General features: G+C 57.1%; 1 protein-coding gene, 1 long non-coding RNA gene and 1 other non-coding gene across 8 annotated transcripts in view; 2 read left to right on the top strand and 1 right to left on the bottom strand.

The window, feature by feature from the left end:
- Positions 1-9,203: 9,203 nt before the first annotated feature.
- On the bottom strand, positions 9,204-9,275 carry Trnaa-agc (transfer RNA alanine (anticodon AGC)). The gene has a single exon. It is a non-coding gene; the product is annotated as a tRNA-Ala (tRNA).
- A 6,060-nt stretch (positions 9,276-15,335) lies between these two features.
- Positions 15,336-18,894, top strand: LOC120891753 (uncharacterized). The gene is made up of 3 exons (XR_005736265.2): positions 15,336-15,811; positions 16,188-16,323; positions 17,674-18,894. It is a non-coding gene; the product is annotated as an uncharacterized LOC120891753 (long non-coding RNA).
- A 197-nt stretch (positions 18,895-19,091) lies between these two features.
- The window catches only part of Cpamd8 (C3 and PZP like alpha-2-macroglobulin domain containing 8), a 69,010-nt gene continuing 60,779 nt past the window's right edge, over positions 19,092-27,322 (top strand). For all 6 annotated transcript variants that reach the window (XR_013434222.1, XR_013434223.1, XM_078037758.1 and 3 more), the window contains exons 1-3: positions 19,092-19,383; positions 22,588-22,739; positions 24,031-24,053. Coding sequence is in view for 4 of the 6 variants with exons in the window: in XM_078037758.1 (XP_077893884.1) it covers positions 19,139-19,383; positions 22,588-22,739; positions 24,031-24,053 (420 nt within the window). In the remaining 2 variants the exon portion in view is untranslated. The remainder of the gene's footprint in view (positions 19,384-22,587; positions 22,740-24,030; positions 24,054-27,322) is intronic.

Here is a 27,322-nt window from a genome sequence, read left to right as displayed (position 1 = left end):
GAGGGCGGAGGGATGGCTGCTGCCCACTCATCGCTGTGGGGTGTGGGGCTCCGGGGGATGCTTCACTTCACGTCTGCAAAGCAGGAAGAGCCGGCCAGGGACAGGGGCCAGCAAGACAGTAGGGGAGAGCTGAGGGGCAGGGACGAGACCTGGGCCCTGGAACCCGTGCTGCCACCTCTGGGCTGGCACCACCTGTCACTGTGGCCACCTCTGCAGTGGGATGCCAGGACCCACAGTGAGGCCCCGACCGTGCTGTGGGAGCGGCAGCTGGCTGCCCCCAGGACCTCCCAAGCCCCCGGGTTCCCACCTGTGCACCTCCATTTCCAGACCAGGACCCAGGGTTTCCACAGGTCACCCAGTGGCTCCCAAATGTAAGGCAGAGAGCCTGGGTTCCCTCCCAGGCCTCAGCCAGGGATCCGTAGTCAAGCAAATGGGCCAAACCTGCAGGGACCTGGTACAGGGCGTCCCTCCACCTGCGCAGACCTCAGGGCCAGCACCTGTGGACCTCCCAGGGCCAGGGCTGGAGCAAACGCGATGGATCTGCCTGTGGCCTGCTTCATTTCAGCTTGTACCCAGCACAGTCAACATGAGCCCAAAGAACACAGTTTTCAAACAGCTCAGAATCGTGTTGAGCACCCGGCATAAGTGCTGTATGTCTTTGTCCTTGGTGCTGTGCAACCCAATGGCTTTCCCTCCCTGAGCCTCCATCATCTCCCCTGATAAAAGGGGAGCCCAAGACACCGCGGTGGCGGGATTAAAGGAGCTCCTTTAGGGGCTGAGTACAGGTCACTGGTAAGAGCCAGCGCTGTTCCACCCGCCCCTCAGGTCGCCTCCAAAGCTGAAAGGCGTCCTCAGCTCCTTTTCACAGCGAGGACAGAGCTTGGGCCGCTTGCTGCAAAGCGCTCTCTGCACAGCCCTGGAGGGGGAACTCGAATTCGCGCCACCGCTCCAGAGCATGCGCAGACCCCCACGTCGCAGCAGGAGGCTCTTCTTGTTAGGGACATTGCTCAGAAGTTGAAGACAATGATACAGTCAAACGGGACTTTCACAGGGGACAAGGAGGGTGGGCGCTGGCCTGGACCCTCCTGCGGGGAGCCAGCCGGACCCAGGACGGCCCTGAGCAGAGCCCCAGCTGGTCTGCAGCCAGGGCCCGGCCGATGGGGGTGCACAGAGGGGAGCACACAGTCCCCCAAAGGCTCCTAATTGCCCAGGGTCAGTGGGTCACCGAGATAATCCTTTTGGCCACATGGGAGGGGGAGGGGGGTCTCTGCCACGGCCAGGGAAGCTTCCGGAACTCCCCGGACCCCGTCAAGTCCAATTAGCCAGTGAGGCGGGAACGTGGGCCGGGGCCAGCGGGGCTCCTGGGCAGGAGAAGGGCCAGGCCCAGGCCCAGCTCCCTCATGGAAGGAGGCCACAGGCAGGGGTCACGTCGGGGACGGGAGGGGGGACGCTGGCTTTTGGTCCGTGGGGTGCTTCTGTTAGCTGCAGGGCCTGGGGTCCTGCTGCTGCCTGGGTGATCTGAATTCTGCTCAGGGAGGACAGAGTGTGGGACCGACCCTGTAGGAGGGCCCAGAGTTGTCACACTGTAAATAGAGACAGAAAGTGGAGTGAGGTCCGCAGGGCTGGGCAGAGGGGCCCGGGCAGCGTTGCTTCAGTGAGCCCTGATGGGCTGCGGGGGCATTGGGGGGGCGTGGGGATGGTGGGGGCTACACAGCAGCTCAGTACAGCCCTGCGCCTGGCACAGCCCACTGCACTTACACGTGCTGAAGCGGAAAACCTCGCGTCTGTTCTACCCCCAGCAATGAAAATCACCTGCACCGGGTTTGCAGCCAGCACTTGGCCGTTCAGGAAACTGACTCAGGAGGGTGAGCGGGGGCCGTTGTTGGTGGCCAGGTGTTTGAAGATTTGGGAAGACATGCTTACGTCGGTGTCAATGCTTAGTAAACAACATAGAACCAAGAAAGCCCCATCCAGGGACAGAAAGGAGCTAGAACCTCTCTCTGTTCCAAAGGGATTCCGACCTTGACGACACAGTTGACACGGCGGTCCCCCATCATGGTTCTGGAGACCAGAGGTCCCACCAAGGTGTGTGCAGGGCCACGCTCCTCCAGAGGCTCTAGGGCTGGTCCTTCCTGTGCCGTCCCAGCGTCTAGGGGCTCCTGGTGTTCCCCCGCTGTGCTCTCCCGCGGAGAACTTTTTTTTTTTTTGCATCTTCCCAGGTCAGAAATTTCCTTCTGCTTTTCTCTTATCAGGAAACTGTCAGTGGATGTTTCTAAATTGAGACCTTCTATCCGTGCATCTTTATGGGGTACATTATGGTACCCCAAAGCATGTGTCCCATGTGTGATCATCAAGTTAGAGGCATAAGCACCTCCATCTCTCTTGGACCATTAAGTGATTTTTGTGTGTTGGAAACCTGGACTCTTCCTTCCTAGACGTTTTGAGTGTCTTGTAAATTATTTAACCAGTCCTTACCCTACTGAGCTGCAGAAAAATCAGGACTAACCCTCTTCTCTGGGCCGAGTAGCCCCTGTCCAACTTCGTCCTGTTCCCTTCCCTTCCTGAGGTCTAGGGGGCGCTGTTCCACCGTGTTCTTCCATGAGATCAACTTTTGATTGGTCACGTAGGAGGGAGAACTGTCGTGTTTGTCTTCCTGCGTTGGTCCTATTTAGCTTAACATAATGACCTCAGTTCCATCCATGTTGGGATTTCCATTTTTTTGTGGCTGAATAATGTCCCCTCGTACACATACATAAGCCACGTTTTCTTTATCCTTTCATGCACCCACGGACATCCGGGTGGATACTGTATTTTAGCTGTTGTAAATAGAGGTGTAATAAACACAGGGGTGCAAAGACCCTTTCGGTATGAATATTTCATCTCCTTCAGATACACATCCAGTGGTGGAATTGGTGGATCATGCGGTTGTTGTATTTTTGATTTTTGAAGACTCTCCACACTGTTTCCCGTGGCGGCTGTACTAATAGACACTCCCACCCCCAGGGAATAAGAATCCTCCTTCCTCGTATCCTGGCCAGCCCTTGTTGGCGCCTGTCTCTGAGGTGATAGCCATTCTAACTGGTGAGAGGATCCCTCTCTGGTTCTGATCTTCATTTCCCTGGTGATGATGAATGTGTGTCATTGGATCTGGGACCTACCCAAATAGAATGAGCTCATCTTGAGATCCTTCTCTTATTATATCTGCAAAATCTTTTTCTGACTAGGCAAGGTGGGGCATACCTGCAATCCCGGGTATTCAGGAGGCTGAGGCAGGAGGATTGCAAGTTTGAGGCCAGTCTCAGCAACTTGGCAAGACCCTGTTTCGAAATTTAAAAAAAAAAAAAATTTTTTTTTTTTGAGGGACTGGGGAAGTATCTCAGTACTAGAGCCCCCTGGGGTAGATCGTCAATACCACCAACAAGTAAACATGAACCCCCCTCATCATTCACCCCCCTACCGCCCCCAGCACGCTCCACGGACAGGGTGGGGCATCAGACCCGAGCCTTATCAGTTCTTTGGGCAAAGTTTGTTCCTTTATCTCCCTTCCTGTGCTGGCCCAGTCCACCCAGCTGTCTCATGACAGTTCTCTTTGAAGACAAAAACCCCAGCATTGAAACCGCTATATACCCAACGCTTGCCAGTTCAACATCAAAGTCAGACTGAGCAGACCAGTGCAGGCAGTGGGCCGAGCTGAGGGGTCCTGGAGAGGATCGGGGCTCGTGCTCCGCCCTGGGGAGGCCCCTGCCGCTCTTATAGAGGCCAGGGTCTTGTGCCACCATCTGTTTTGAAGTCTCACCTGCTACCCTTGGGTATTCAGGAAGATTCTCTTCTCTGTTTCTCAAAAAGTTAAACCCAGAATCACACACGGTCCAGCGATCCGACCCCTAAGTATAGACCTGAGTGGATCGAATTCAAGAGCGTTCTTAGCCACACTCTCTCAGTAGCTGAAAGACAGACGTGCTCCAAACGTCCGTGACACAACCGGGTCCGTCCGTCATGGAATGGTATTCTGCCATCAGAGGGAGCCGAGCACCGAGGCACGTCACGGGAACCTGGATTACCCATGCTGAGTGACAGAAGCCACACAAAGGCCACGCAGCCGGCGATCTCATTGATAGGAACTGTCCGGAGCAGGCTGATCTGATCCACAGGGACAGAAGGCACAGCAGTGGCTGCGGGAGGCTGGGGCGGGGGAGTGACTGCCCGTGGGGACGGGGTCTCCTTCTGCTAGGATGAACGTGCTCTGGAACTACCCCGAGGAGAGGCCGCACAGCCTGGCGAATGTCCCGGACGCCTTGCCATCGTGTACTTTAAAGTGCTCCGTGTTAGAGCATTTCAATTTGCCTCAATGGGAGAGAAGGATCTACTTCTCTAAGGCACAGTCTCCTGATTTTAAAGCCAGGATAATACACACGTGTCCTTTGGGGTTGGGGCTGGGGCTCAGTGGTAGAGCGCTCGTCTAGCAGGCACGAGGCACTGGGTTCGATCCTCAGCACCTCATATATGTAAAATAAAGATATTGTGTCCACTTAAACCTAAACAATAAATATTTAAAAAATAAACATGTCTTTTGAAACTATGGAGATGCTCAGCAATTCTGGGCCAGACAAAGAGCTCAGCACCTGTCATGAGGCTTTTGCATCATTGACACAGTTTATCCTTTGTGTTGTTTTTGTTTGTTTGCTTGTTTGTTTGGGGTACCAGGGATTGAACTCAGGGGTGCTTAACCACTGAGCCACTTCCCCAGCCTTTTTTTATTTCATTTTTAAATTTTGAGACAGGGTCTTGCTAAGTTGCTGAGGCTGGCTTTGAACTCGTGATCCTCCTGCCTCCGCCTCCTGAGCTGCTGGGATTACTGGGGTGCACCACCGCACCAGCTTGTTTTGTTTCCTTGAGACAGGGTTGCACGGTGGTACCCAGGCTGGTCTCGAACTCCTGGGCTCAAGTGATCCTCCTGCATCAGCCTTCCCAGTCGTCAGAACCATGACACATGCGATCGCAACTGGCTTGAGTTTTTTTATGTACTGAAGCAACATCAAAATTTTGATAATACGTTTGTCCTCTAGATGTTCATTGGGTCATTAAATATAATAGCGAATAATTGGAAATAACTAAAATATGAACCAACTCTTGCTACCCCGTGAAGAATGATCATATTTTAGGATACTTGACATGAAAAAAGACTCGTAGAACTGGGGCACCTGTCTTCCCGGCTACTGGGGAGGTTGAGGCAGGAGGATGGCTAGGAGTTTGAGACTAGCCTTGGCAACTTCATGACACCCTAGATCAAAACCAAACAAAAACAAACCAAAAAGTCCATTGCATGACAGATGAGAGAGAGAGAGAGAGAGAGAGAGAGAGAGAGAGAGAGAGAGAGAGAGAGGACAAAGCCACCTGTCCTCCCCATTTGTGTCTGAAGTTTGGTTGAGGTTCTGTGCTTCAAATCTGAATCATGCCCATCTTTTAGGGGGGCAATTCTGAACGATTTATACTCTGTTATTTTAATTATCTCGATTTTCTATAATGGCCTGTTGAAAGCAGTCTGATAAGAAATGCTCAAATACCACTCTGATCTGTGGGCATCAGTGGTTAATTTTTACAAGACAGGGCTGGGGTGTGGCAGAGGTAGACACTTGCCTACCCTGCACAGACCCTGGGTTTCATCTCCAGCCGGAGATGGGGGTGATGGAGGGAGGGAGAGACAGACAGACAGACAGAGGCAGAGAGGCATCTACAGTTGCTTCTGCACGTTGGGTCTGATGGGCAGGGGCCGGCCTGTTGGGGATTTGCTGCCCCCCAGAGGCCACCTGAGGAATCTCCACCTGCAAGGCGCCGCAGCTCCAGGTCTATCTAGGATGCTGTTTGGCGAAACCCAGCCTCTGTGCAGTGGACCCATCTTCCCTGTCCCCTCCTTCAAGACCTGGCCCATCAGTGGCCTTCAGGCCTGCTGTCCTCCCCCAACCTGGCCACATGAAGGGGTGCCATTCCTCATGGGGTTTCCTGCACAGCCTCGGTGACCTCCGCCCCCCCTCCACTCCAGCAGGCACCCGACCCTGGGCAGGCAGCTCCGATAATTTGAGGAACAAGGGACACCCATCCTGGACCTGTCCCTGTGACCTGTTCCGTCTGGTCCCGTCTCCCAGCCTGCTTCCGTGTGCCGTGCCGTGCAGATCTGAGGTTCTGTGCTTGTGGGACCCTGCGTAGTCGCTGGGCGGAGCTACTAGGTGCCAGCTGCAACCCCCACCCCTGAGTCCTGACAGTCCAAAGAGTCCCCAGACGTTACTAGTGTCCCCTCAGCTTGGTGAGCAGAAAGATCCCCCCCATGAAAACCACACCCCTAAACGAACGGGAGTGGGCTCGGGGTCAGAGCAGCAAACTCTCCTGCTGGTCACCCCCAGAAATGTCCTGTGGCACAGGGGGCACTGTCGGCTTTGCAAAAGCCCCTGGAGCTGGGGGCCCGTGGGGAGGCCCTGGAAGACCCCAACTCCAGGCAGCCCTCCGGGGTCTTTTGCTGTGGAGTGTGGCACGATTTGCCTGTCCCTGGGGCCAGATGGGGATTCGGCTTCCCGGGGAACCAGGTCAGAGCCCAGAGCTCCAGCAGCTTCCTCCATGGAGTGCGCCCCAGGGAGGACGCGCCTCCAGCCTCCTTCTCCCACGTTCGCGGAGAACTCGGGCCTCTGATGAGCCGCATGTTCAGGGAGGAGCAGGGAGCACGTGTCTTCTACAGGGGTCCCCAGCCCACGCCGAGACTCGGGGTTCGCTTCTCCTTGTGTTTGCTTCTGAAATCCGAGGATAAGATCAGTGTGGGAGGGGGCGCTCCTCCCAGGGACCGCTCCGAAGGCTGGCTCTGACCCGGGGTCCAGGTCGCAAGCCCTGCTCCGCAGGCGTTCCCAGGCTGCTGGCTTTCCGGAACTTTCCCACGAGGACCGTCTCATTACCGCGGAGACCCTGGTGCTCAGGTCACATTTCTGGGCAGGACATTCTGCTCTCCCAACGGCCAGCCTGCGCTGTGCCAGCTGCCGATCACACGCCCCGGGAGACGCCGCCAGCCCCGGGTCTCCACGGCTCCTCCCTGTCTTGATTTTGCTGCAAAATGCACCACACAGGCCACAGACGGTAGGGCCTGTCACACGTGGGTGACGGGAAATCAGACTTCATCAGACTTTAAAGATTCACTGCTCTGAAGGACACCATCAAGAAACTAAAGAGTAGAGTCCTCCCACAGTGTCGGCTAGAAGTTACCCCCAGAATCCCACAGATGCTCAAGTCCCTTGTGTCACACGGTGGAGGTTTGTAGAGGACCTTTGCCCACCCCCCTGTTTTGAATCACCTGCAGGTGTCGTAGAATCCCCAATAGGGCATCGCTTAGGGAATAACCACAAGAAAAGGGTCTCTCCACGTTCCGCACAGAGGCAGAGTCTTGGGAATTTGCAGAACCTAAGACACAGAGGCCCAATTTTATTTATGAATCACATGCCTGACGGGGGGCTTCTAGACTGATGATATAAAAAGAACCCTGTTGCCTCAAAGACCAAAAGACAAATCACACAATTTAAACATGGACAGGGCTGGGACTGGGGCTGGGGCTCAGTGGTAGAGCGCTCACCTAGCATGTGCGGGGCACTGGGTTTAATCCTAGCAACACAGAGAAAGAAAGAAAGAAAATAAGGGTATTGTGTCTGTCTACAACTAAAAGTGTTTTTTTTTTTTTTTTTTTTTAATGGAGGATCTGGGTCGACATTTGCTGTGGGTGGAATACTCGTGTTGCCCCACCCGATTCCTACGTGGGAGCCTGAGTTCTTGGAAATGGGGCGTCTGGGAGACAAGGTCAGGAGGGTGGAGCCCTGGTGGATGGGATCGGTGCCCTTGTTAGAAGAGACGCGAGCGGGATGGTCTTTCTGTCCGTGTCCCCCCCTCCGCCCTACCCTGGGAAGACACAATCAGCAGGTGGCCGTCTGCGAAGCAAGGAGTGGATTTCACCGGACCCCAGTTGTGATCTCAGACTTCCAGCCTCCCACAGTGAGAATAGTGTTTTCTGTTTTAGCCTCTTAGCGTATGGAGTATCTGTCACACACCCCGAGCCAGGACAACTCCCCACTGAAGCCGGACAGATGGACAACAGGTGTAGGAACCGAGAGTCAGGAGGGAAATGCCACCCAGAGCCACGGCGAGATGGCACCTGGAACCAGCCAGAACAGCTCTGATGAAAAGGTCAGATCGAGTCTGGGCAAAAATGAATAAAAATTGCATTTGTCATATGTGGCTGGTGAGGGTGTGAAAAGGAGCAGCGACTTTGGAGAACAGTTTAGCCATTTCTGAAAACAGTCAACACGGACATGCATGACCCAGCAATCCCACCCCTATGGATGTGCCCCCCAATTTAAAAAAAACACACGCCAAACGAAGAATTGCTCCAGATGTTTATTTGTGATAACCAAAAAGTGGAAACAACTCGAATGTCCGCCAACAGATGAATATAGGAACAAAATGCCCATCTCTACAGTGGAATACTGTTCAGTCATCAAAAGAAATGCAGCTGGGCGTGGTGGTGCACACTTGTAATACCAGCAGCTCCGGAGGCTGAGACAGGAGCTCAAAGCCAGCCTCAGCAAAAGCCAGGCACTAAGCCACTCAGTGAGACCCTGTCTCTAAATAACATACAAAACAGGGCTGGGGAGGTGGCTCCGTGGTCGAGTGTCCCTGAGCTCCATCCCTGGTACCAAAAAAAAAAAAAAAAAGGAATGCAGCCTTGACCTTTGCCACAGTGTAAAGGTACTTGAAAAACTGGTTGCTAAGTGACCAAAGCTGGGCACAAAAGCCCAGAGTGTGTGAGTCCACTGATGTCAAATGTCCAGAACAGACAGATCACACCAGTGCAGGATGTCTGTGCTTGCTTAGCCCAGGCTGGGGTGGACGCATGGAGAAAATGTGGGTGACGGAGGAAGGGTACAGTGATTCTTTGTGGGGTGATTAAAACACCCTACTTTTGGTGGACGGAGGCATGACCCTGTGAGTACTCCCCCTTATCGACAAGGGACGCAGGCGGAGGCGGGCTAGAGAGAGGTGATTAGGTCCAGGAGACAGTGAGAGAGGCCAAAGCCTCCCCGGGGTGAGTTCTTGCTTTTTTTATTTTTAATTTTTAAAAAATATCTATTTTTCAGTTGTAGGTGGTCACAACACCTTCATTTTATTTATCTATTTTTATGTGGTGCTGGGGATTGAACCCAGGGCCTCACGCGTGCTAAGCGAGCGCTCTACCGCTGAGCCACACCCCAGCCCAAGTTCTTGCTTTTCGTTAGTTGTATTCAGAGGGTGGAGACTCAACCCCACCCTGTTGTTTAGGGGTGATGCCTTTGAGAAGTGATGAGATTCAATGGGGTCATTCAGGCAGAGCCCTTGTGATTGTGTGAGGAGGAGGAGGGAGACCACACAGACACACAGAGACACACACTCTCCAGCCATGACGTGACACAGCCCAAGGGGCCCTACCAGAGCCTGTGTCATGCCGAATCTTCATGCCAGAACTGCCAGCCAAAATAAACCTCTTTTCTCTATAAATCAGTCTGCCTTACGCGTTTCGCTACAGTAACAAAAAGCTGACTGATGAGTTAATTAGACAGAAGCGGGTTCCTGCCAAAAGGATGGTTTGGGTCCTCGCCCCCCTTCTCTTGACTCTCTTGCCTTCTGCCTTCAGCCAGGACGATGCAGCACGAAGGCTCTTGCCAGCTGTGGGTCCCCGAGACTTGGACGGTCCAGCCTCCAGGTCTGTGAGAGCCACAGGAGATGGCTCGGGCAGTCCTCAGGACAGGGTGCATTCTGTGATGGCATCTGTGGGTGCCACAGGACTCGCTGTCCTTGCTAAATCAAAGCACGCTGTCCTCCAGGGCCAGGCTTCAGAGGATGTGAGTGTCACATTGTAAGCGAGAAGAAAAAATGAGGGGCCTCCGGGAGGGTGAGCAGTCCCGGAAGCCCCCACAGAGTACGGAAACGGGGGAAGGAGGAGACGCTGCAGAACGGGAGATGTGTGGTGCTAATGTGAGTGTGCATGTGTGCGCGTACGTGTGTGTGTGTGTGTGTGCGAGCGCAACACCGTGAGATGTGCCACCCGGGTGCTGACTCCGACTGGGTGCCTTAGGGTAATAGAGGCTGACTCTGTCCTGATCCGGGCGCCAGAAGTCCCAAGCCCAGGTGCCAGCGGCTGGTGCATCCTGGGGCTCTGAGGGAGGGTCCACCTGGGCCTCTCCAGGTGTCGCCCGGCTCATGCTGCACCCCCATCTCACCTGTCTGTCTTCCCTCATCTTTCCTCTGACACCAGCCGTGGGTTAGGGAGCTCTGTCAACCCAGGACGGGTCGTTTTGAGACCTCTTTCCTTCCTTGCATCTGCAAAGAACCTCATTGCAAATCAGATCCCGTGCCGAGGCTCTGGGTGGACGTTTGGGGTGTGGGCCACAATTCAGCCTACACTAAGCGGTTTCCTGTGTATTCCCCAAACTGCAACCGTCACCAGGATCTAGTTCTAGAACGTTCTGTCACCCAGAGGGAAACTCGGTTCCTATTAACCACCACTTCTCGTTCCCTTCTCCCAGCCCTAGAACCCACTGACTGGCCTGCTTTCTGCCCGTGGATTTGCCTGTTCTGGATATTTCAGGTGAGTGGGATCAGGCACCACGTGGCCTTCGGCGTCTGGCTTCTGTCATGTGTTTGAGTTTCGTCTGTGTGGGTAGCATATGGCAGTGCTTTGTTCCTTTTCGTGGCTGAATAATATTCCGTTGTATGGACAGACCACATTTTCTTTATTCATTCACCTGTTGACAAATATTCAGGCTGTTTTCACCTCTGGCCCTTGTGAACAGTGCAGCTGTGAACACATGGGTACAAGTTTTGGTGTGAAGGCCTGTTTTCAATTCTGGGGACTGTACCTGAGCGTGGAATCGCAGGGCCATGAGGTGTGGTGGGTTTGATATCTTCAGGAATAGGAGACTTTTGCTCAAACCCTTGTGGTTCCAGAAAGGACTTGAAAGTGAGTCTGTGCCCTCATCCAGGGATGGCACCGGGCCCATGAAGCAACGCTGCCCACGGCCCCTCTGCCCAGCCCTGCGGACCTCACTGTGAGGACTCTGGGCCCTCCTACAGGGTCGGTCCCGCGCTCTGTCCTCCCTGAGCAGAATTCAGATCACCCAGGCAGCAGCAGGACCCCAGGCCCTGCAGCTAACAGGAGCACCCCACGGACCAAAAGCCAGCGTCCCCCCTCCCGTCCCCGACGCAGCCCCTGCCTGTGGCCTCCTTCCATGAGGGAGCTGGGCCTGGGCCTGGCCCTTCTCCTGCCCAGGAGCCCCGCTGGCCCCAGCCCACGTTCCCGCCTCACTGGCTAATTGGACTTGACGGGGCCCGGGGAGTTCCGGAAGCTTCCCTGGCCGTGGCAGAGACCCCCTCCCCCTCCCATGTGGCCCAGAGGATTATCTGGGTGACCCACTGACCCTGGGCAATTAGGAGCCTTTGGGGGACTGTGTGCTCCCCTCCGTGCACCCCCATCGGCCGGGCCCTGGCTGCAGACCAGCTGGGGCTCTGCTCAGGGCTGTCCTGGGTCCGGCTGGCCCCCGCGGGAGGGTCCAGGCCAGCGCCCACCCTCCTTGTCCTGTGGGGTTCCCTCCCGTCCTTTCTGCCCCGGGTTGGGGGGTTCTGTGCTCCTCTGGCTCTTCACTGTGGGAAGCCTGGCGCCCCCCTCCTCCCTGGGGTCCGGGGGCCTCTCCCAGGCCTTTGCCCCCTGGCTCCTCAGGGCTGGGGTGGGGGGCAGAGGGCTCGAGTCACGTCGGAAGCCCCGTTTCCGTCTGTGTTCTGTCTCATCCCATCGGAATGAGATCTGCATAACGCCAAGTCGGATAGATTTTTCCCCCCAGGGCTTATCCAGTCAGGCCCTTGGAGCTCGGGAAACCCGCATTTTTCACGGGGACCCAGATGATTGTAGGTTTCCATTTCTTTTCCGGGGCTGGGGATGGAACCCAGGGCCTCGCACATGCAGGCAGGGGCTCCCACCGGGCCACACCACCCCAGCCCTTTTTATTTATTTATTTTTTGTGAGACTGGGTCTCACTGAGGCTGGCCTTGAGCTGGCGATCCTCCTACCTGAGCCTCCCGAGTGGCAAGGATTACAGGGGTGCGCCACCATGACCAGCTCCAAAAGATATCCTTGATGATGTCCTCTGTGTCGAGAATGATCACAAAGTCCCCTGCTCTGGTGGAGTTTGTCCTCTAGAGAGGGGAGACAGGGAAAAATTAGAGATGGCGAAGACACCGTGTCGGAGCAGGGATTGTAGGTTTGGATAGGGCCAGAGTACGTCCCCACTGAGAATGCGATGTCCTGGTGGTGTCCAGGCAGAGGGGCAGCAGAGCAAAGGCCCAGAGGAAGGAGTGCCTGGGTGCTGGGCACCTCGGGGGGGTGTGGAGCTAGGGCGTGAGTGCTCTGCCCTGTGCATCTGTGCCATCCAGACAGGAGAGGGTGGGCCTCACCTGAGCAGGCAGCGGAGGTGGGGAGAATCAGGCACGTCCTCAAAGTTCTTCAAAGGCGGAGGCGGCACGTCCACCAGGCACGTAGCAGGGAGTCTGAGCTCCGGGGTAACCCCACAGCTTTTGCTTACTTATGTAATTTCCATACCACAATGGGATCGTCACTTACAGAGAGTGTGGACGATCAGGAGTCGGCAAACTGCAGGCCCGGGCCACATTTCTGTAAGATGGTTATTTTGTTTGCATGGCCACGCTCCCTCCCCACACAGTGGCTGTGGCTCTCAGTGGCAGGGCGGGACTGCTGCGAAGGCCCTGTATTAACCTCCTTCTGTTGAGAGACCTCAAGTGGGTTTCGCTTCCTGTCTTGTTCCCTGGCTGACAGATGACACAGGGTGGCGCGTCCCCAGATCCAGGCACAGTTGGAGCCTCGTGCTGTGGTCTGGATCCCCAGTGTGGCCATGTGAGGGGGCTGTGAGCCTTCAGAGGCGGGGCCTGGTGGGAGGTGAGGCCCTCACGTTGTTCTTGAGAATTTTGTGAGTTCCCTCAGGATTGAGTTGTTGTAAAGAGCAAGACAAGGCCCTGAATCTCTCCTTCTCCCTGTCTCTCCAGTGGATCTCTCCCTCTCCCGCATGCTCCTGTCACGATGCTTTGTGACCTGGCCAGAAGGCACTCACCAGAGCCGAGCAGGTATCAGCACAGTCTCTTAAACCTCCAGAACTAAACCTCTTTTCTTTATAAAATATCCCGTCTCAGGAATTCTGTTATAGCAATACAAATCGGATGAAGCCCCTACGCTATGGGATGACTGTGGTCGGCTGGATGATGTCCGAGTGCTGATCTTTGGCCCCTGTGAATATCACCTTGTGTGGCAAAAGATGGGATTTTGTGAAGAATCCTGAGATAGCGATGAGATTATCCGGGATTATACAGGCGGATTCTAAATCCATTGCAAAGATCCTTGTAAGACGAAGAAGGGAGAAGTCGACAGACACCAGGGCAAGGGCCCCCTTGGAGGGGCCACATCGTGGTGGGACCGTGGATGAGGGAGACCTCACATGGGAAGCCAGGAAGCCAGAGGGGGACGTGGGTCAGGCTGTCCTATGACTCCTCACCCGGGCCTCTCTCTCCAGGTGACCAGGCCACAACCGAGCCACCGGGTCCCAGGGAGAGAGTCCACCCTCCAGGGGCAGCAGCCCAGGTCACCGTCCCCAGGCGGCCCCCCTCTCACATGGCCACTGGGGACCTATTTCCCCTTGCCTGGACCCTCGGGGGACACACTCAGCCTTGTCCATGCCGTAGCCTGGGTGACACTGACCTCTGGTCTCCAGAACTGGGGGAGAGAGCTCGTGCTGCGGGAGGCCACAGGGAGGTGGGAACCCGTGACAGCAGCCGCAGGAACAAGCCCAGCTCTCCCTGCGCCCTGGCTGTGTGGCGGTCCCCCCTGGGGGGCGTCCCCCTCCTCAGGACATTGCGCCTTGGCCCAGGGCGGCTTTCCCAGCGCTCCCCGCTGCGCCCAGGGAGCCCGTTCATTAACCGCGTTCTGCCCCTCCGCCCGCCCGCCTCGCCGTGACTGATTAAAGGTGACGCCTGCGTCCCTGCCTGAAAGGACCCTGGAGATTATCTGAGCTGTCCCCCGGGCACACAGCTGCGGTGAGTCCAGCCAGAGGCCCCCTGCCCCTGCAGAGCCCTCCCCCCATACCTACGGCATGGCGGGGGGGGGGGGTCCCAAAAGACCCCGGGAAGCAGCTACTCACAGATGTGCGGTGGTCTCAGAAAACCAAAGGGCTGGTGGCCCGTCCACCCGCTCCCCAAGGCCCCGGGGACTGCGCCCCGGGCACAGGGCAGCCGCTCTCCTATGGATTGTCTCTCCAGGTGACCAGGCCACAACCTCGCCACCAGGTCCGCAGCCGTGAGCCCCAGACAGACCCCACGGCCCTCTCAGGGGTAGAGGCAGTGGGGGAGCTGGGGGTCCAGCTGTGGTCTGGTTGCTCCTGGCCTCCTGGGTCCAAAACTGACCCGGCCAGTGGCCTGCTGCCCCTGGAGGGTGAACACTCTCCCTGGGACCCGGTGGCTCGGTTGTGGCCTGGTCACCTGGAGAGAGAGGCCCGGGTGAGAAGTCATAAGACCTGTGGCGTCCTCGGGCGAGAAGGACAGGGACGCACAGGGACCCAAGGCCCTCAGGACGGTCAGCTGCAGCCTGAGACACCAATGGCAGGGGGAGGGGATGTGCCAAGTTCCAGGGTGACCCGTCAGTGACGGAGCCACAGCGTGACTGTGACTATGAACCAAAATACGGTGTTTCCTGGAGACTCATGAAGATGTTTGTGCAGTGACATGGGGGTCCTTACACAGGGAAATGAACACGTTCTCCTCCTGGTGCCCCCGAGGGCCACCCTTCCCGCAGTCCTGCTTGACCCCGCGTGGTGACTTCGCCTCTTCCGTCTCTGAGCCACATGCTCTGTGGTCACCCTGTGTCTTTTTTTTTTTAATGTGCCCAAGAATTGAACCCAGGGGTGGTTAACCACGGAGCCCCATCCCTGCCACTGAGTGGCTTAGCGCCTAATTGCTGAGGCTGGCTTTGAACTTGAGATCCTCTTGCCTCAGCCTCCTGAGCCGCTGGGATGACAGGTGAGCGCCACTGCGTCCTGCCGTGTCATCATTTTTGACAGGTGGGCATTCAGGGGAACCCCTACCCCCCACATACACACCCCCACATACACGGACCTGTGTGTGCACAATGTTAAGCAGTTCAGAATGACACGGATCCTGCGGTGAGTACACGTCACGGGGGTGAGGCCTGACCCTTTGCCTGTTCTCCCCGCTCTCAGACTCCACAGCCGCCTCTGGACCCTGGTGAGAACAGGCTTCTCCCTGTGACCGCCTCCTCAGCCAGCCGCCAGCTCCACCCCGGAGAAGCCTGCCTTGGGCCCTGACCTGGTCACCGGGTCTGAGCGAGTGGGCACCTGCTGGACTCGGAGCCTGAGGCTGAGACTTCGGATCTGACCCTGGAGCTTGGCGTGCAGAGGGACCGTCACGAGCCTGTCGTGATCAAGTGTGTTTGCAGAGCTGAGACTCATCGAGAAGGGTTTGCTGTGAGTCGGTCATGTCGACTGCAGCGCCCAGCCTCGGGGTCTGGTTAAGAACCTGTGGAGTGAAGTTTGAGGAATAAAGCATCGACGAGGGCAGAAGCGCGGGGACATTCTTCTCTCCTCCCTCGACTGCAGACGTGGCACCTTCTGCCATCGCCACAGCCCCGTACTGACCGGGAAACAGGCCCAGGTTCCCCGGTGGACACGGGCGCAGGCAGGTGGGTTACTGTGAAGGCCTGGGAGGGAGGCGGTCGCCTGAAACGAGGTGGGGGTCCTGATGGAGTGGGGGTGTGAAGGGTGTGGGGTGTGGGTGTGCGGGGCGTGAACCTCCGCGGGACGCCAGAAGCCAGGTGTGGGGTTCTGCCTTCGCCTGGGATTTTCTTGAAGAAAGAATCTCATGTCGGCAGATGAGACAAGACACCTGAGGCCCAAATCCGTCCCCATGTGTCCATTTTGTAGGGACAAATTTGTATTTTCCAAATAGCATTAAGGGCTGGGGCTGGGCCCTGTGGCGGAGCGCTGGCCTGGCACGTGTGAGGCCCTGGGCTCCGTCCCCAGCTCCGCAAAGAATCAGAACAGTGCGCTCTGCTGCAGCCAGTTCAAACTGCCAGAGGGAGGTCACAGAATGTGGAGTCAGCGAAAAGGTGCTCGGGATGTATTTTGGCCACGACACACGAGAGTCCCAGACGACACAGAGGACAGAGGACAGTCAGAGGTGGAAAGTAACCAGGTGTGTTGGGGGGTTCTGGGTAACTCTGCGGCCTTTGCTTCTCTGGTGTTTCAGGGCCGGGAGGGAACCCGGGCCCCCAGGCAGGCTGGACAAGGGCCCGACCCTGAGCCGCAGCCCAGCCCCAGTGCTGACTCGGGGTCTCCGGGGGCGCCCCGAGGTTCTGGGGAAGACGAAGCCGTCGGATAAGGAGGCCTGAGCCGCCTTAGATTTTTGTTTGCAGGTGGGGCCCCGCCGCCACTTCCCCTCAGATATTGAGGGATGACTCGACTGCCAACCAGGGGCGGAGGGGACACCATGCCAGGCTGGGCCACACGGGGTGGCCCTCGGGAGCAGTGGGGCCAGCGGGGGCCCAGCCTCTGGGCCACAGGAGGATGCAGTTGGCTGTCTGAACAGTCCCCAGCCGCGGGAGGTAGATGTGTCGGGCCGACGGCAGGGTGGAGGGCGCCTGGGACAGCAGGGGACTCGGGTCTCGTGGTTCTGTGAGACTCAGTGACCTCACAGGTGGTCAGGGCAGACCCCTCTGCCGGGGGACGGGTGAGGTGCCCCAAAGGCAGAGGAGAGGGACACCCTTCCAGAGAGAGGGGATGCTGGCACCGGGCCAGCCTTGGAGCTGGCGCAGAGGGTCCAGGAACCAAGGAAGCCCAGGGGTGGGACTCAGGCAGGAGCCCAGAAGGCTCACTCGGGGCGGGGGGGCAGAGGCGCTTACGAGGCAGCAAGGGCCGAGGTGCAGGGCCGAGGTGCAGGGCCGAGGCGCAGGGCCGAGGCGCAGGGCCGAGGTGCAGGGCCGAGGTGCAGGGCCGAGGTGCAGGGCCAAGGCGCAGGGCTGGGCCGGGCAGACGCTGGCCAGGCAGGTGCTGGCCTGGCCTGAGGGTCACACAGTCAGCTTCTCTGTTTCTTTTTTTTTTTTGGCATTGGGGATTGAACTCAGTGACTCGACCACCGAGCCCCGTCCCCAGCCCTATTTTGTACTTTATATTTAGAGACAGGGTCTCACTGAGTTGCTTAGGGCCTCGATGTTGCTGAGGCTGGCTTTCAACTCGTGATCCTCCTGAGCCGCTGGGATGACAGGTGTGTGCCACCGCGCCCCCGCCTGGCTAGTCCCCCTCTGGACAGCTGGGTCCACTCTGAGAAATGTGGCCTCATTTCTCAGAGATGGCGATCCCATGCAGGGGCTGTGGACATCCCAGAGCCCTCCCTTAAACCTTGATGGTGCAGCCCAGTCACCTCCCATCTGTCACATCATCTAGAGACAAAGAGACACAGGGACCGGGAGACAGAGACGAGGACCGCTGCCCCCGTGTCACATAGCAATTTCAAGGTTAACTTTCTTCTTTTTTTCTTTTTAACAAGGAGAACACACGTTGAAGTAAGGATCAAGGTCTAGTAACCAGGCCAAGCAGCAAGTCATCCACTGTCAAGTGCCATGTGGTGCCTTCTCTACGATGGGCACTCAGACCCTTGCTGGCACCAGCGTCACCACAAACATGCTAGAGTGAGCCGTGTGCTGTCACGGCTGCGAGGGTGACATGTGCTGTGGCATCACCAGACACAGGGTCTCCAGCCCTGTCACAGTCTGGTGGGACCCTCACGGTACAGGCAGCCCTTCACCGAGCCGCACCCCAGCCCTGCAGCCCGCCTTGGTCCATGGTGCATCACTGAACCAGAGGTTGCTCTTGGTTCTTGGTTGGCACCACCTGCCCTGGGGTGGCCTGGGATGTCCTTGGAGGCTGGCATCTCCCGATGTCTCAGCAGGAGGGACCAATGTTCCCCCATCCAATCCACTCCAGCCCCTGCGTGTGCTCACCATCTCCGGCCTACATGCTTAGGGACAAGTCTTGTCCGTCCTGGCCTGCCCACACCTGTCCTGGGGCTAGGTGCTACCTGGATGGCCGATGGTCAGCCCCAATCCTGTGCCTGGGGCACGGGGCATCCAGAGGGCCCACCCTGGCTGGGGAGCAAGGGCTGCTCCTCAGCGGGAGCTGGATCAGCGAAGGAGGGAGGCCGAGGGGTGTCATGGGCACGGGCAAGGTGGTAACGAGGTGGACAGGAGCTCCAGGAACCAGGCTGAGGTCAGGGCCACTAGAACCACTTCTGGACAGCCAGGAGTTTGCACTTGGTCTCGTGGGTGGCAGGACACAGGGAGCTCACAGGATTGGGGCTGGTGGGTGGGTGGTCAGCACTGAGGGAGGGCAGCTGGTAGCTGGGGAGTCCTCACTACAGGGAGCTGGGACAAGACTTGTGAGTGGCACAGGGAACAGGACAAGAGGACACCAGGAAGCTCCCGGCCAACTCTAGTGTCTGCTGAAGGAGAAGCGCGACCCCGAGGCCCACAGGAGAGGGGCCTGGTCAAGGGGATCTGCGACCGAGGGGTGTGGGGGAGCATCCTGGGAGGACTGACCGCTGGCCAGACTCAGTTTCCCCGAAGGGCCCCGCAGGCTGCACAGAGTGCAAGGTCCAGGCCAAGTGGGAGGCTGGGCAGGGGCCCTGAGCGGTGGGAGGGTGAAGGTGGTGACGCCCAGGCACAGCAGAGAGGGTTCTTCGAGGGGACCGCGAGGGGACGGCTGCGGAGGCGCCGGGCAGGGCGGTGGGGGTGGGGTGGCAGAGGTTGGGAGGGACAGGACAGGGCGGGCGGTGGGCGCGGTGGGCGGTGGAGGGGGCGTGGTGGGCTGGGCGGGGCGGGAGGGGCGGCGGAGCGAGCTGGGGACACTGAGGGGGTTGAGCCCGCGGTGCAGGGACGCGCGCGGGGCGGGCGGGACGCGGCGGAGGCGGGGGCTGGCCGGGCTGCCCCAGCGTGGCCGGGCGCGGAGCTGGGCGCATGGCGCCGGGCGCACTGCACCGGGGCTGCGAACAAAGAGCCCCCGGTGGCGGCGGCGTGGGGACGGCTGCGCTCGGACGGTGGCCCTGGCCCAGCCGGGGCCCGACCCCCTCCCTGGGCGCTGCGACCCCGCCAAGCCGAAAAATGAGGGGCGCCCTGTCCCGACCCATGCTGCTCCAGTTGGTGCTGCTGCTGCTGCTGTCGCCTTCGAGGGACCGAGTGCGCGCCGCGAAGCCCCAGGCCCCGTGAGTCTCCCTGGGCCACAGCGGAGGCGGCTGCCTTCTGGGGCGGGGATCCCGGCGACTGGCCCAGAGATTGCAGCGACCTGCCCGAGGCCACACAGCCTCTGCTCTGGGCTGGCCCTGGAGGGCTGTCTCCGTGATCGAAATGGGGAGGGGACGTCAGGAGCCCCCCGGGGTGGTGGAGGAAGGTACAGGGATTCCCCAAAGGTCAAGCTGCCCCCACACCCCACCTCTTGTTTTGGGTGTGATGGGGACTGTCATCTTGGGTGGCGATTTTCCGTTTTCCCGAGATGTGAAGAGGAGGAGGCTGGGACGGTGTTTGCCCTGGGTGGCCCTGTGGAGGGGAGGAAGTGTGTGTTTGGCTTGGACATTTTTCTGGAAGTTTGCTTACAGAGCTTCTGGTGGTTGACCCGGTGAGAAGGTGAGGTCATTGGCTGGGGGAGAGGTTCCCCTGAATTGGCTTCAGGGAAAAGATCCAGACCTGCCAAGTTCCTGAGCCGGGAGGGGCTGTGGGTTCAGGGGGCTGCCCGAGCACAAGCCCAGCCTGTAAAGTCCAGCTGGGCATTTAGAAGGTGGCCTGCTCCACCACCTCTTGTGCAGAAGGTTCCCAGGTAAACAGCAAGTCAAGGTGGGGGCTGTCACTCCCAGAGCCGGTGCCTTTCTGGTCACTGTTGGAAAAGTACAAAACACTGCACTGTGTTCTGAGCTTTGGCATTTGCCTCCCCTGGGCTCTGTGAGAAGGGAACCCGCCCACTTCTGTGCTGGTGTCCTTTAGAGTAGGGGTTCGCATCCCTGGAGGGGGTTTCCGCCTTTCTGAGGTCATTCCCAAGTGTCTGCAGGCATTTTGGGTTGTCACAACTAGGGGGGAGGCAGGGCTGTTGAGATCTTCTGGGTAGAGGCCAGAGACACGGGTCCCACACTGCACCGGACGGCCCTCCACCGAGAGGTCTGGACCCAATGGAGAAACACCAGCTTAAAAGGACCAAGTTTGGAGCCCTTGGGTGACAGATTTATTTGTTATTTATTAGTTTATTCCCTGGTGGTGCTGGGGATGGAATCCAAGGGAGCTCTACCACTGAGCTACATCCCCAGCCCTTTTTATTTTATTTTCTAAATTTGGAGACAGGGTCTCAGTAAGTTGCTGAGCTGCCCTCAAACTCGCCATCCTCCTGCCTCAGCCTCCCGAGTTCCTGGGATTTCAGGCCTGCACCTCTGAGCATGACTGTTGAAGAATTATAAGGGGTTTTCAGGAGTGTTTGTCCCACACTAAGGTCATCCCGAGGTCTGATCGACTGAGTCAAGAGGAATTTCATTTTCTGGGAGGCATCATCGCAAAGAGAAGTCCCCAACAATAACCCACCCAGGGTTTCAGGTCAGCTGGCCTCCCTAAGTCAGGGCCACAGTTCACCTAGCCTAAGTTTCGTCTCATTTGGAATAGCTCTGGCTACCCGCTCCTGTGACCTGAGCCGCGTAAGTTTGCATGCTGTCGTGAGGCCAGTTCTGTCCATGCTTAACCAAACACCCTATTTCCTAGTCTGGGACCTTCTCAGACCCGAAGGAGAGGAGACAGTGTCAGCCCAGGTGTTGGCAGGTGGGTCAGGACTCGATAGCGCTTGGTTGGAAAAACAGCCCAACAGCTGCATAGAGCGGCAACTTCCGAGCGGCAGGAGAGGTGGGTTTGGTCATGTGAAGTTCTCTGGGCAGCGGGATGAAGGCTGTAGCCCAGATGGGGTGAGGTAACCAAGGAAACCAAGGAAGGTTACCTGGGAAAGTCACCAGGGAAGACGGAGATGATGGTCTTTCTCTGCACGTGCTAAATGGAAGACCTCTCTAAACTCTAGGGACTCCTGGGAGTCAGACAGGAGCACTGTCCTGAAGGAAGCCACGTTCCCGTGCTGGAGCCGGGCAGGACACCTTCAGAACCAAGGTCATCGTCTGTGCCGGGCAGTGCTAGGATTAGATTGTACACAACACCTACCCAAGGTCACTGCTAGCTCTGGTCGGTCCTGAGGCTGTACCTATGTGTGATCCCGAGGGACTGAACTGTGGCCACCGTGCGAGCAGAGAGCGCAGCATGATCCTGGGGTCACTGCCTACTGTGGCCATCCCTGCAGCCAGCAGCAGATACCCCACACCCATGCTGTCTTTTGGAACGGAACATCGTTAATGATAATTTAATGCAGCCCCGTTCTCAGTTGCGTTTATGGAGTGTGCATGTGGCCTCTTATCTGAGAGATCCTTGCCTAACCCAAGTTCACAAAGACTTCCTCCTGTATTTTCTTCTAGTGCTTCTACAGTTTTTCTCTCTTCACGTCTTAGTATATGGTGTGAGGTAAGGGTCTAAATCCATCTTTCTGCCTATGGACATGATATCATCACGGAGGAATTGAAAGTCGGATCTCATTGCCTGGTCCTTTTTCTTTTTAGTCTTTCTTTTCGGTACCCATAGTCTGCATGGCTGGGATCAGAGCATGGCTGTTGCTTAGATTCTTGGCACTTGCCAGGACATTTTGTGTAGTGACAGAAACTTTGTGCTTTTTCCATGGAAGGGTGCAGATACCGGGATGCAGGAGCTCAGGCAGGGAGGACCTGGGTCTTCAGGTTAGGTGACTCAGGACCATTTCCTTCCTGGCCGTGTGATCTGGTGCCTGTGCCTGATCCTTCTGGAGAGTCCGCTTCCCATCAGAAAAGTGGGATAATGACCCCTGCCTTCTAGAAAGGTCTTAGACAATCAGAAAGAGTCCAACTGCCTGGTCTCGTGCTGACTGGGGAACATGGCTTGCCCTCCTTGGGGCTTACTCGTTGGCTCCGTAAGTGGGGTCATGGTGACATTGCTGACATGACGGCTGTCAGGATGATGTGGAATCTTGCTGGTGACCTGCCTTGTGGAGGAGAGCATTTTGGACGCTGGGCATGGCACGTGAAAAGGTCCTGAGACAGAAGGAAACAGAGAAAGGAGGCCAGAGGCCAGAAAACAGAGAGTGATGGTTGGCGGTGATGCTGGGTGTGTCCCATGAGACCAGATTCTCACCCAACATGGGGGCTTCGGGGTGGATAAGTCAATCCCAGGCCTCCAGGAGCAGCAGTGTCACCTGGGGGTGGTCAGGAAAAGATGGGAGTCTGCCTCCAGGGAGCTCCCCGGCACAGCCAGGGTGCTGGCCAGTCCGGGGTGGATGGGACCTTCATCTCCCTTCTCCTTTCCTGTAGGGGCTATTTGATAGCTGTGCCCTCTGTCTTCCGCCCGGGAGTGCAGGAAGTCATCAGTGTGACCATCTTTAATTTCCCCAAGGAAGTCACCGTCCAGGCTCAGCTGGTGGCCCAGGGCGAGGCGGTGGCCCAGAGCCAGGGAGCTGTCCTGGGTAGGTCCTCCGGTGCCGCCCAGGGCTTGCTCTCCTCTCCAAAGCGGAGCCACCCAGGCCCCCAGGAATGGGGCATCTTGGACGGTGCTTGGTTTTTCTCCTATTTCACATCCTGGGGAGGAGGGGGAGGGCAGGCTGTGGGCTCCCAGAGGGACAGGGTGAGGGCCAAGAGACCAGTCCCCTGCCCAGTCGGGGCCTAATATCCAGAGAGCCTTGGTCCTCAGTGGACCTGGTTCTGGGGGTGCAGACCCAGGCCAGAGATAGGACAGGGGACCTGGAGGGGACTTCATGGTCCTGTGGTGCCCCAGCACCCCGATGCCTAGACCCAGACCTGGGCTCTCAGATCTGTCACTGTGGGGCGCTGGCTCCCAGCCAGCCTCTGGCCCTTAGCCAGACACAGAGGCCTGCCCCGGGCGCTGGCTGTCCTGCAGAACCAGCAGTCTCATTCCTCAGGCGGAGCCTGGGCACAGGGACCCAGACAACACCGGGGGCCCTGAGGCCAGCAAGGCCGCGCCTGCCCCTGGGGTGGCATGTGGAAGCTGGGGGCATCCGCAGGCAGCCCCTGCTGACTTCAGCAGGAGCGAGTTTACCCACAGCAGAAAGGAAGCCCACTGGCTGCCATGACTGGATCCTTGTCCCAAATCCTGGTGGGGCCTGATTCTCCTCTGAAGACCAGGGCAAGGGCCCGTTTCCCAGGATGGGAAGACGGAGCCTCTGATGGGTGGACCCTGAGCCAATCCCTGGAACCAGGAGGAAGGCCTAGGCAGATTAGCACAGAGCCCCAAGGGACATGGGTACTGCCCCTCGGAGCCATGGGACTGGGAAAGTGGCTCTCCCAAGGAATCTGGGGTTCTGTTAGCAGGAAATAGGGAATGGATGCCGGGAGGCAAAAACTGTAGATACTTAATCAATTCCTGGAGGCCAGAAAGCCCAGGACAGGTGTGAGAGCCTCCAATGACTCCATGCAGGGAGAAGAGCTGAGGGGATGATGGGAGAGCAGCTCTGGTCGACTGGGCTGGGCTCCTCTGGGACCTCAGTGTCCTCTTCTTTCTCTCCACCAGTCTTGGTCCTCTCCCCCGGAGTTTTCTCTTTACTTCCTTCCCAGCTTACTTTGGGCAGGGCCGGGGGAGGTAAATGAAGTAGGCAGACAGGCCAGCTTCCCCCTGAGTAGCCCAGCACTGCCTGTCCCCGCCAGCCTTCACCTCCCACCCACCATCTTGGAGAAAACTTCTCACATCTGCCAGTCCCAACAGTTTCGATTTAACTTTCTTCAATTTCTTTTTTTTTTTAGATAAAGGAACCATCAAACTCAAGGTAAGCCAAGAATTTTAAAAATCATAAAACCCTACCTTGGAAAGAAAGGATGGAATGGAGTGAACAGGAGAAGTTGCTTGTGTTGTGAGAAAAATCGTGAATCGTAAAAAAACTGATCAAGGAAGGTGGGGAAGGTGAAAGTGGCCGTGATCCCGCCCCCACGGCTCACGTTTCCCTGGTTCCTACAGATCCTTGTCCACGCGGAGACAGTGGCTCCACGGTGACCGTTGAAGGGGAGGTTCCGCGGGCTTCTGTCTCCTCTTAACATGTTGTCACCAACCTGCTTCTGTGTCTCTCGGTCTCTGACTGTGGTTTGCATCTTATTGTGAACGGGGTTCTATTGTTGTCCTCATCTGGGCTAATTTATGAACCCCACCTGGTACGTGGGTTTCACTTTATTTTTTTGGTGCTGGGGATGGAACCCAGGTTCTCGAGCGTGCCAGGCAGGCGCTCACCGCTCACGACACACCCGGCCCCATGGGTTGGTTTGTGCGAGGCACGGGGTTCGATCCTCAGCACCACAGAAAAACAAATCAATCAATAAAAGGTACTGTGTCCATCTACAACTAAAAGAAACTGCATATGAGAAAAGTTCGGGGCGGAACTCACTGGTAAAGCCCTTGTCTAGGGTGTGCGAGGCCCTAGGTTGACCCCCAGCACCAGCATCACCAAAAAAAAAAAAAAAAAAGAAAAGAAAAAGAAAAAAGTTTACATAGGTTTTTTTTAAAAAAATAAGCTTTTACTTATTTTATAAAGAATTTTAGTTGTAGATGGACACAATACCTTTACTTTATTTACTTATTTTTATTGGTGCTGAGGATGGAACCCAGGGCCTCCCACGTACTAAGCAAGCGCTCTCCTGCACAGCCCCAGCCCTGTTTACCAGTTTTGATACTAGAATCCACAAGTGGCCGGCACTTTTGTGTGGAAGGCAGCATTGCTCTTCTGGAAGCCTTTTTAGGCTAAACCCTCCACCAGAAGGATTCTGAGGTCAGCATCCGGGCCTCCGGCTGGTGGTGCTTTGTCCTGGGAGGCACCTTAGTACCCATTCACGGCTTCACCTGCCGTGTGACCAGGAGGGACCAGGTTCCCCACAGCCTCTTCGGCGTTAGTATTATTATTTAAAAATCCTTTTACATCCCAAACTACACGGCAGTCCCTCTCTGCTAGACCCTGCACCCCCGGCTCCACCCAGACCCCTGCCGCCTGTTTGCGGTGAGAAGCCTTCCTCCAGGGCCCGCTCTCACCCAGTGGGTGCTCTGCCCTCCACTCGCACCCCAAGGGGACATTGACTCAGAGGGGTCACTCCTGGAATCTCCTGGCCTAGGCCAGGGCTGCTGTGTGCCCTTCAGTGTACAGGACAGTCCCCACCCAGGGAAGGGCAAGCCCCAAGGTCCACAGCTGGGAAACCCTGAAGAGAGGCCCAGAGCTGCCCTGGCCATCTTCCTGTGGCTAGATCTGCTGACTCGTGACATCAGAGACGGCTGGACAGATGTGTGGACCATGTGCGTCCCCGGCCGTCCTGCCTCAGAGGGCACACTGCATCATATGTGCTGGGGGTTTGCATGGGACATCGAGGAAGGGCTGCAGCGTGCTGAGGGGCGTCCAGCAGATCTCAGGACTGGACTGGAGACTTCTAGAGACTTCCAAGAAAGGGGCTTAAGAGGTAGCCCTTGGCATAGCTCTGGAGAGGAGCAATGTCCAGGGACATCTGTGGTTGCCACAATTGTACAGGGGGCTGCTGCTATCAGCACCAAGTGGCTGGAGGCCCAGGATGCTGGGAAACTTTCTGCAGTGGTCAGAGCAGCCCCTATGGCAAAGAACCATCTGGCCCCAAATGTCCACAGTGTCGAGGCCGAGAATTCTGCTCTGTGGAATGAGGGTTTGGGTGTCAGATGACAGCAACACTGCTCTCGTGGGCTCAGGATCCCCTCTTTGTTCCACTGCTGTGTTAGTCAGTTTTCTATCACTCTAATGAAGTACTTGAGATAATTAACTTATAAAGAGAAAAGGTTTATTCTGGCTGTGGTTCTGGAAGTTTCCGTCCACGATCAGTTGGCCCTATTGCTTTGGGCTTGCTGAGGTATTGCATCATGGCAGGTGTGCAAGGTGGAGCAAAACCACTTAGAGTAAGTGGGAAGATGGCAGAGGCCTGGGTCCTCAAGCCCCTTTGAGGTCACACCCCCAATGATCTAAAAACCTCCCACAAGGCTCCACCTCCCAGAGGTTCCCTGCAACCCCCAAAAGTACCACCTTTAACACGTGGCCCTCCGGGGACACTCACCCAAACCAGAGCAGCTGCCCAGGGGACTCCTCCAGGCACACAGGAGCTTCAGGTGGGCAGTTTGGAAGCCGGCACTGTGGGGACCCCCATCAGCATCGGGCACTGTGGGCAGGCCTGTCCAGTCGGAGTCTCGGCCTCTCATTGCAGCAAGATGCTGCGTAGAGGCTCTCAGTAGAACTTTCTAGAAAGCATACCTAAAACCCAGGGATACTTGGTTCCTTCTGATTCTTTGGACATATCCGCCCATTGAGTGGCATTTCTCTCTCCGAGGTCTGTGGAGCCGTCCCTGTAGTTGAACACGTTCCTGCTTTCTGTGTCACGTGCTCAGCTGGTGGCAGGCAGAGGGACAGGTCAGAACACAGAGGAAGGTCTGTGATTTTATTTTACAATATAGCAGAGGAAGGGAGAGAATGCTGAGGGGGTAGCAGAGTAGAGCCACACTGTCCATGACAGGGAGAGTGACCTGTAGGCAGAGGTCACAAGGGGAAAGGCATTCCAGGAAGAAGAGATGGCCAGTGCAAAGGTCCTGAGGTAGGAAGTAGAAAAAGAGAGGCGCCCTTGGCCTGGAGCACAGAGAGCCACAGAGCTCCTGCAGAGGGTGGGAGAGGCTTCTGGTCTCTGGGCTCGGCCACGCCTGCCTTCCTTTGGTCACCTGGGCCACATGCAAGGAATGGGCTGGAGCAGTGGGCTAGGCTGCAGACCCCCGAGGAGGGCAGAACAGGGTCCTTATTTCAAGACCCACCTGGACCTGAGAGGGCTGCCCTGGCCTGTCAGGGGGGAGGGCTGGGCCCAGAGTAAAGTCAGCTACCTCTGGGCGTCGGCTGGAGTCGGGTGAGATAACCACCAACCCAGCCCTCCCACAGCGGGCCTGGGCCTAGGAGCCTCTTCCTTCCTTGGTCCCTGGAATCTCCACCTTTGCTCTTGGCCTCCAGCGGACTAACTTGTCCTGGCCACCTCGCAGGTGAGTCTTCCTTGTCTCCTCTGT

This window comes from Ictidomys tridecemlineatus, chromosome 2 (assembly GCF_052094955.1).
Source record: "Ictidomys tridecemlineatus isolate mIctTri1 chromosome 2, mIctTri1.hap1, whole genome shotgun sequence".
Classification (NCBI taxonomy): domain Eukaryota; kingdom Metazoa; phylum Chordata; class Mammalia; order Rodentia; family Sciuridae; genus Ictidomys; species Ictidomys tridecemlineatus.
The sequence above is the reverse complement of the archived record's forward strand: the minus strand, read 5'-3'. Positions and strand labels throughout refer to the sequence as shown.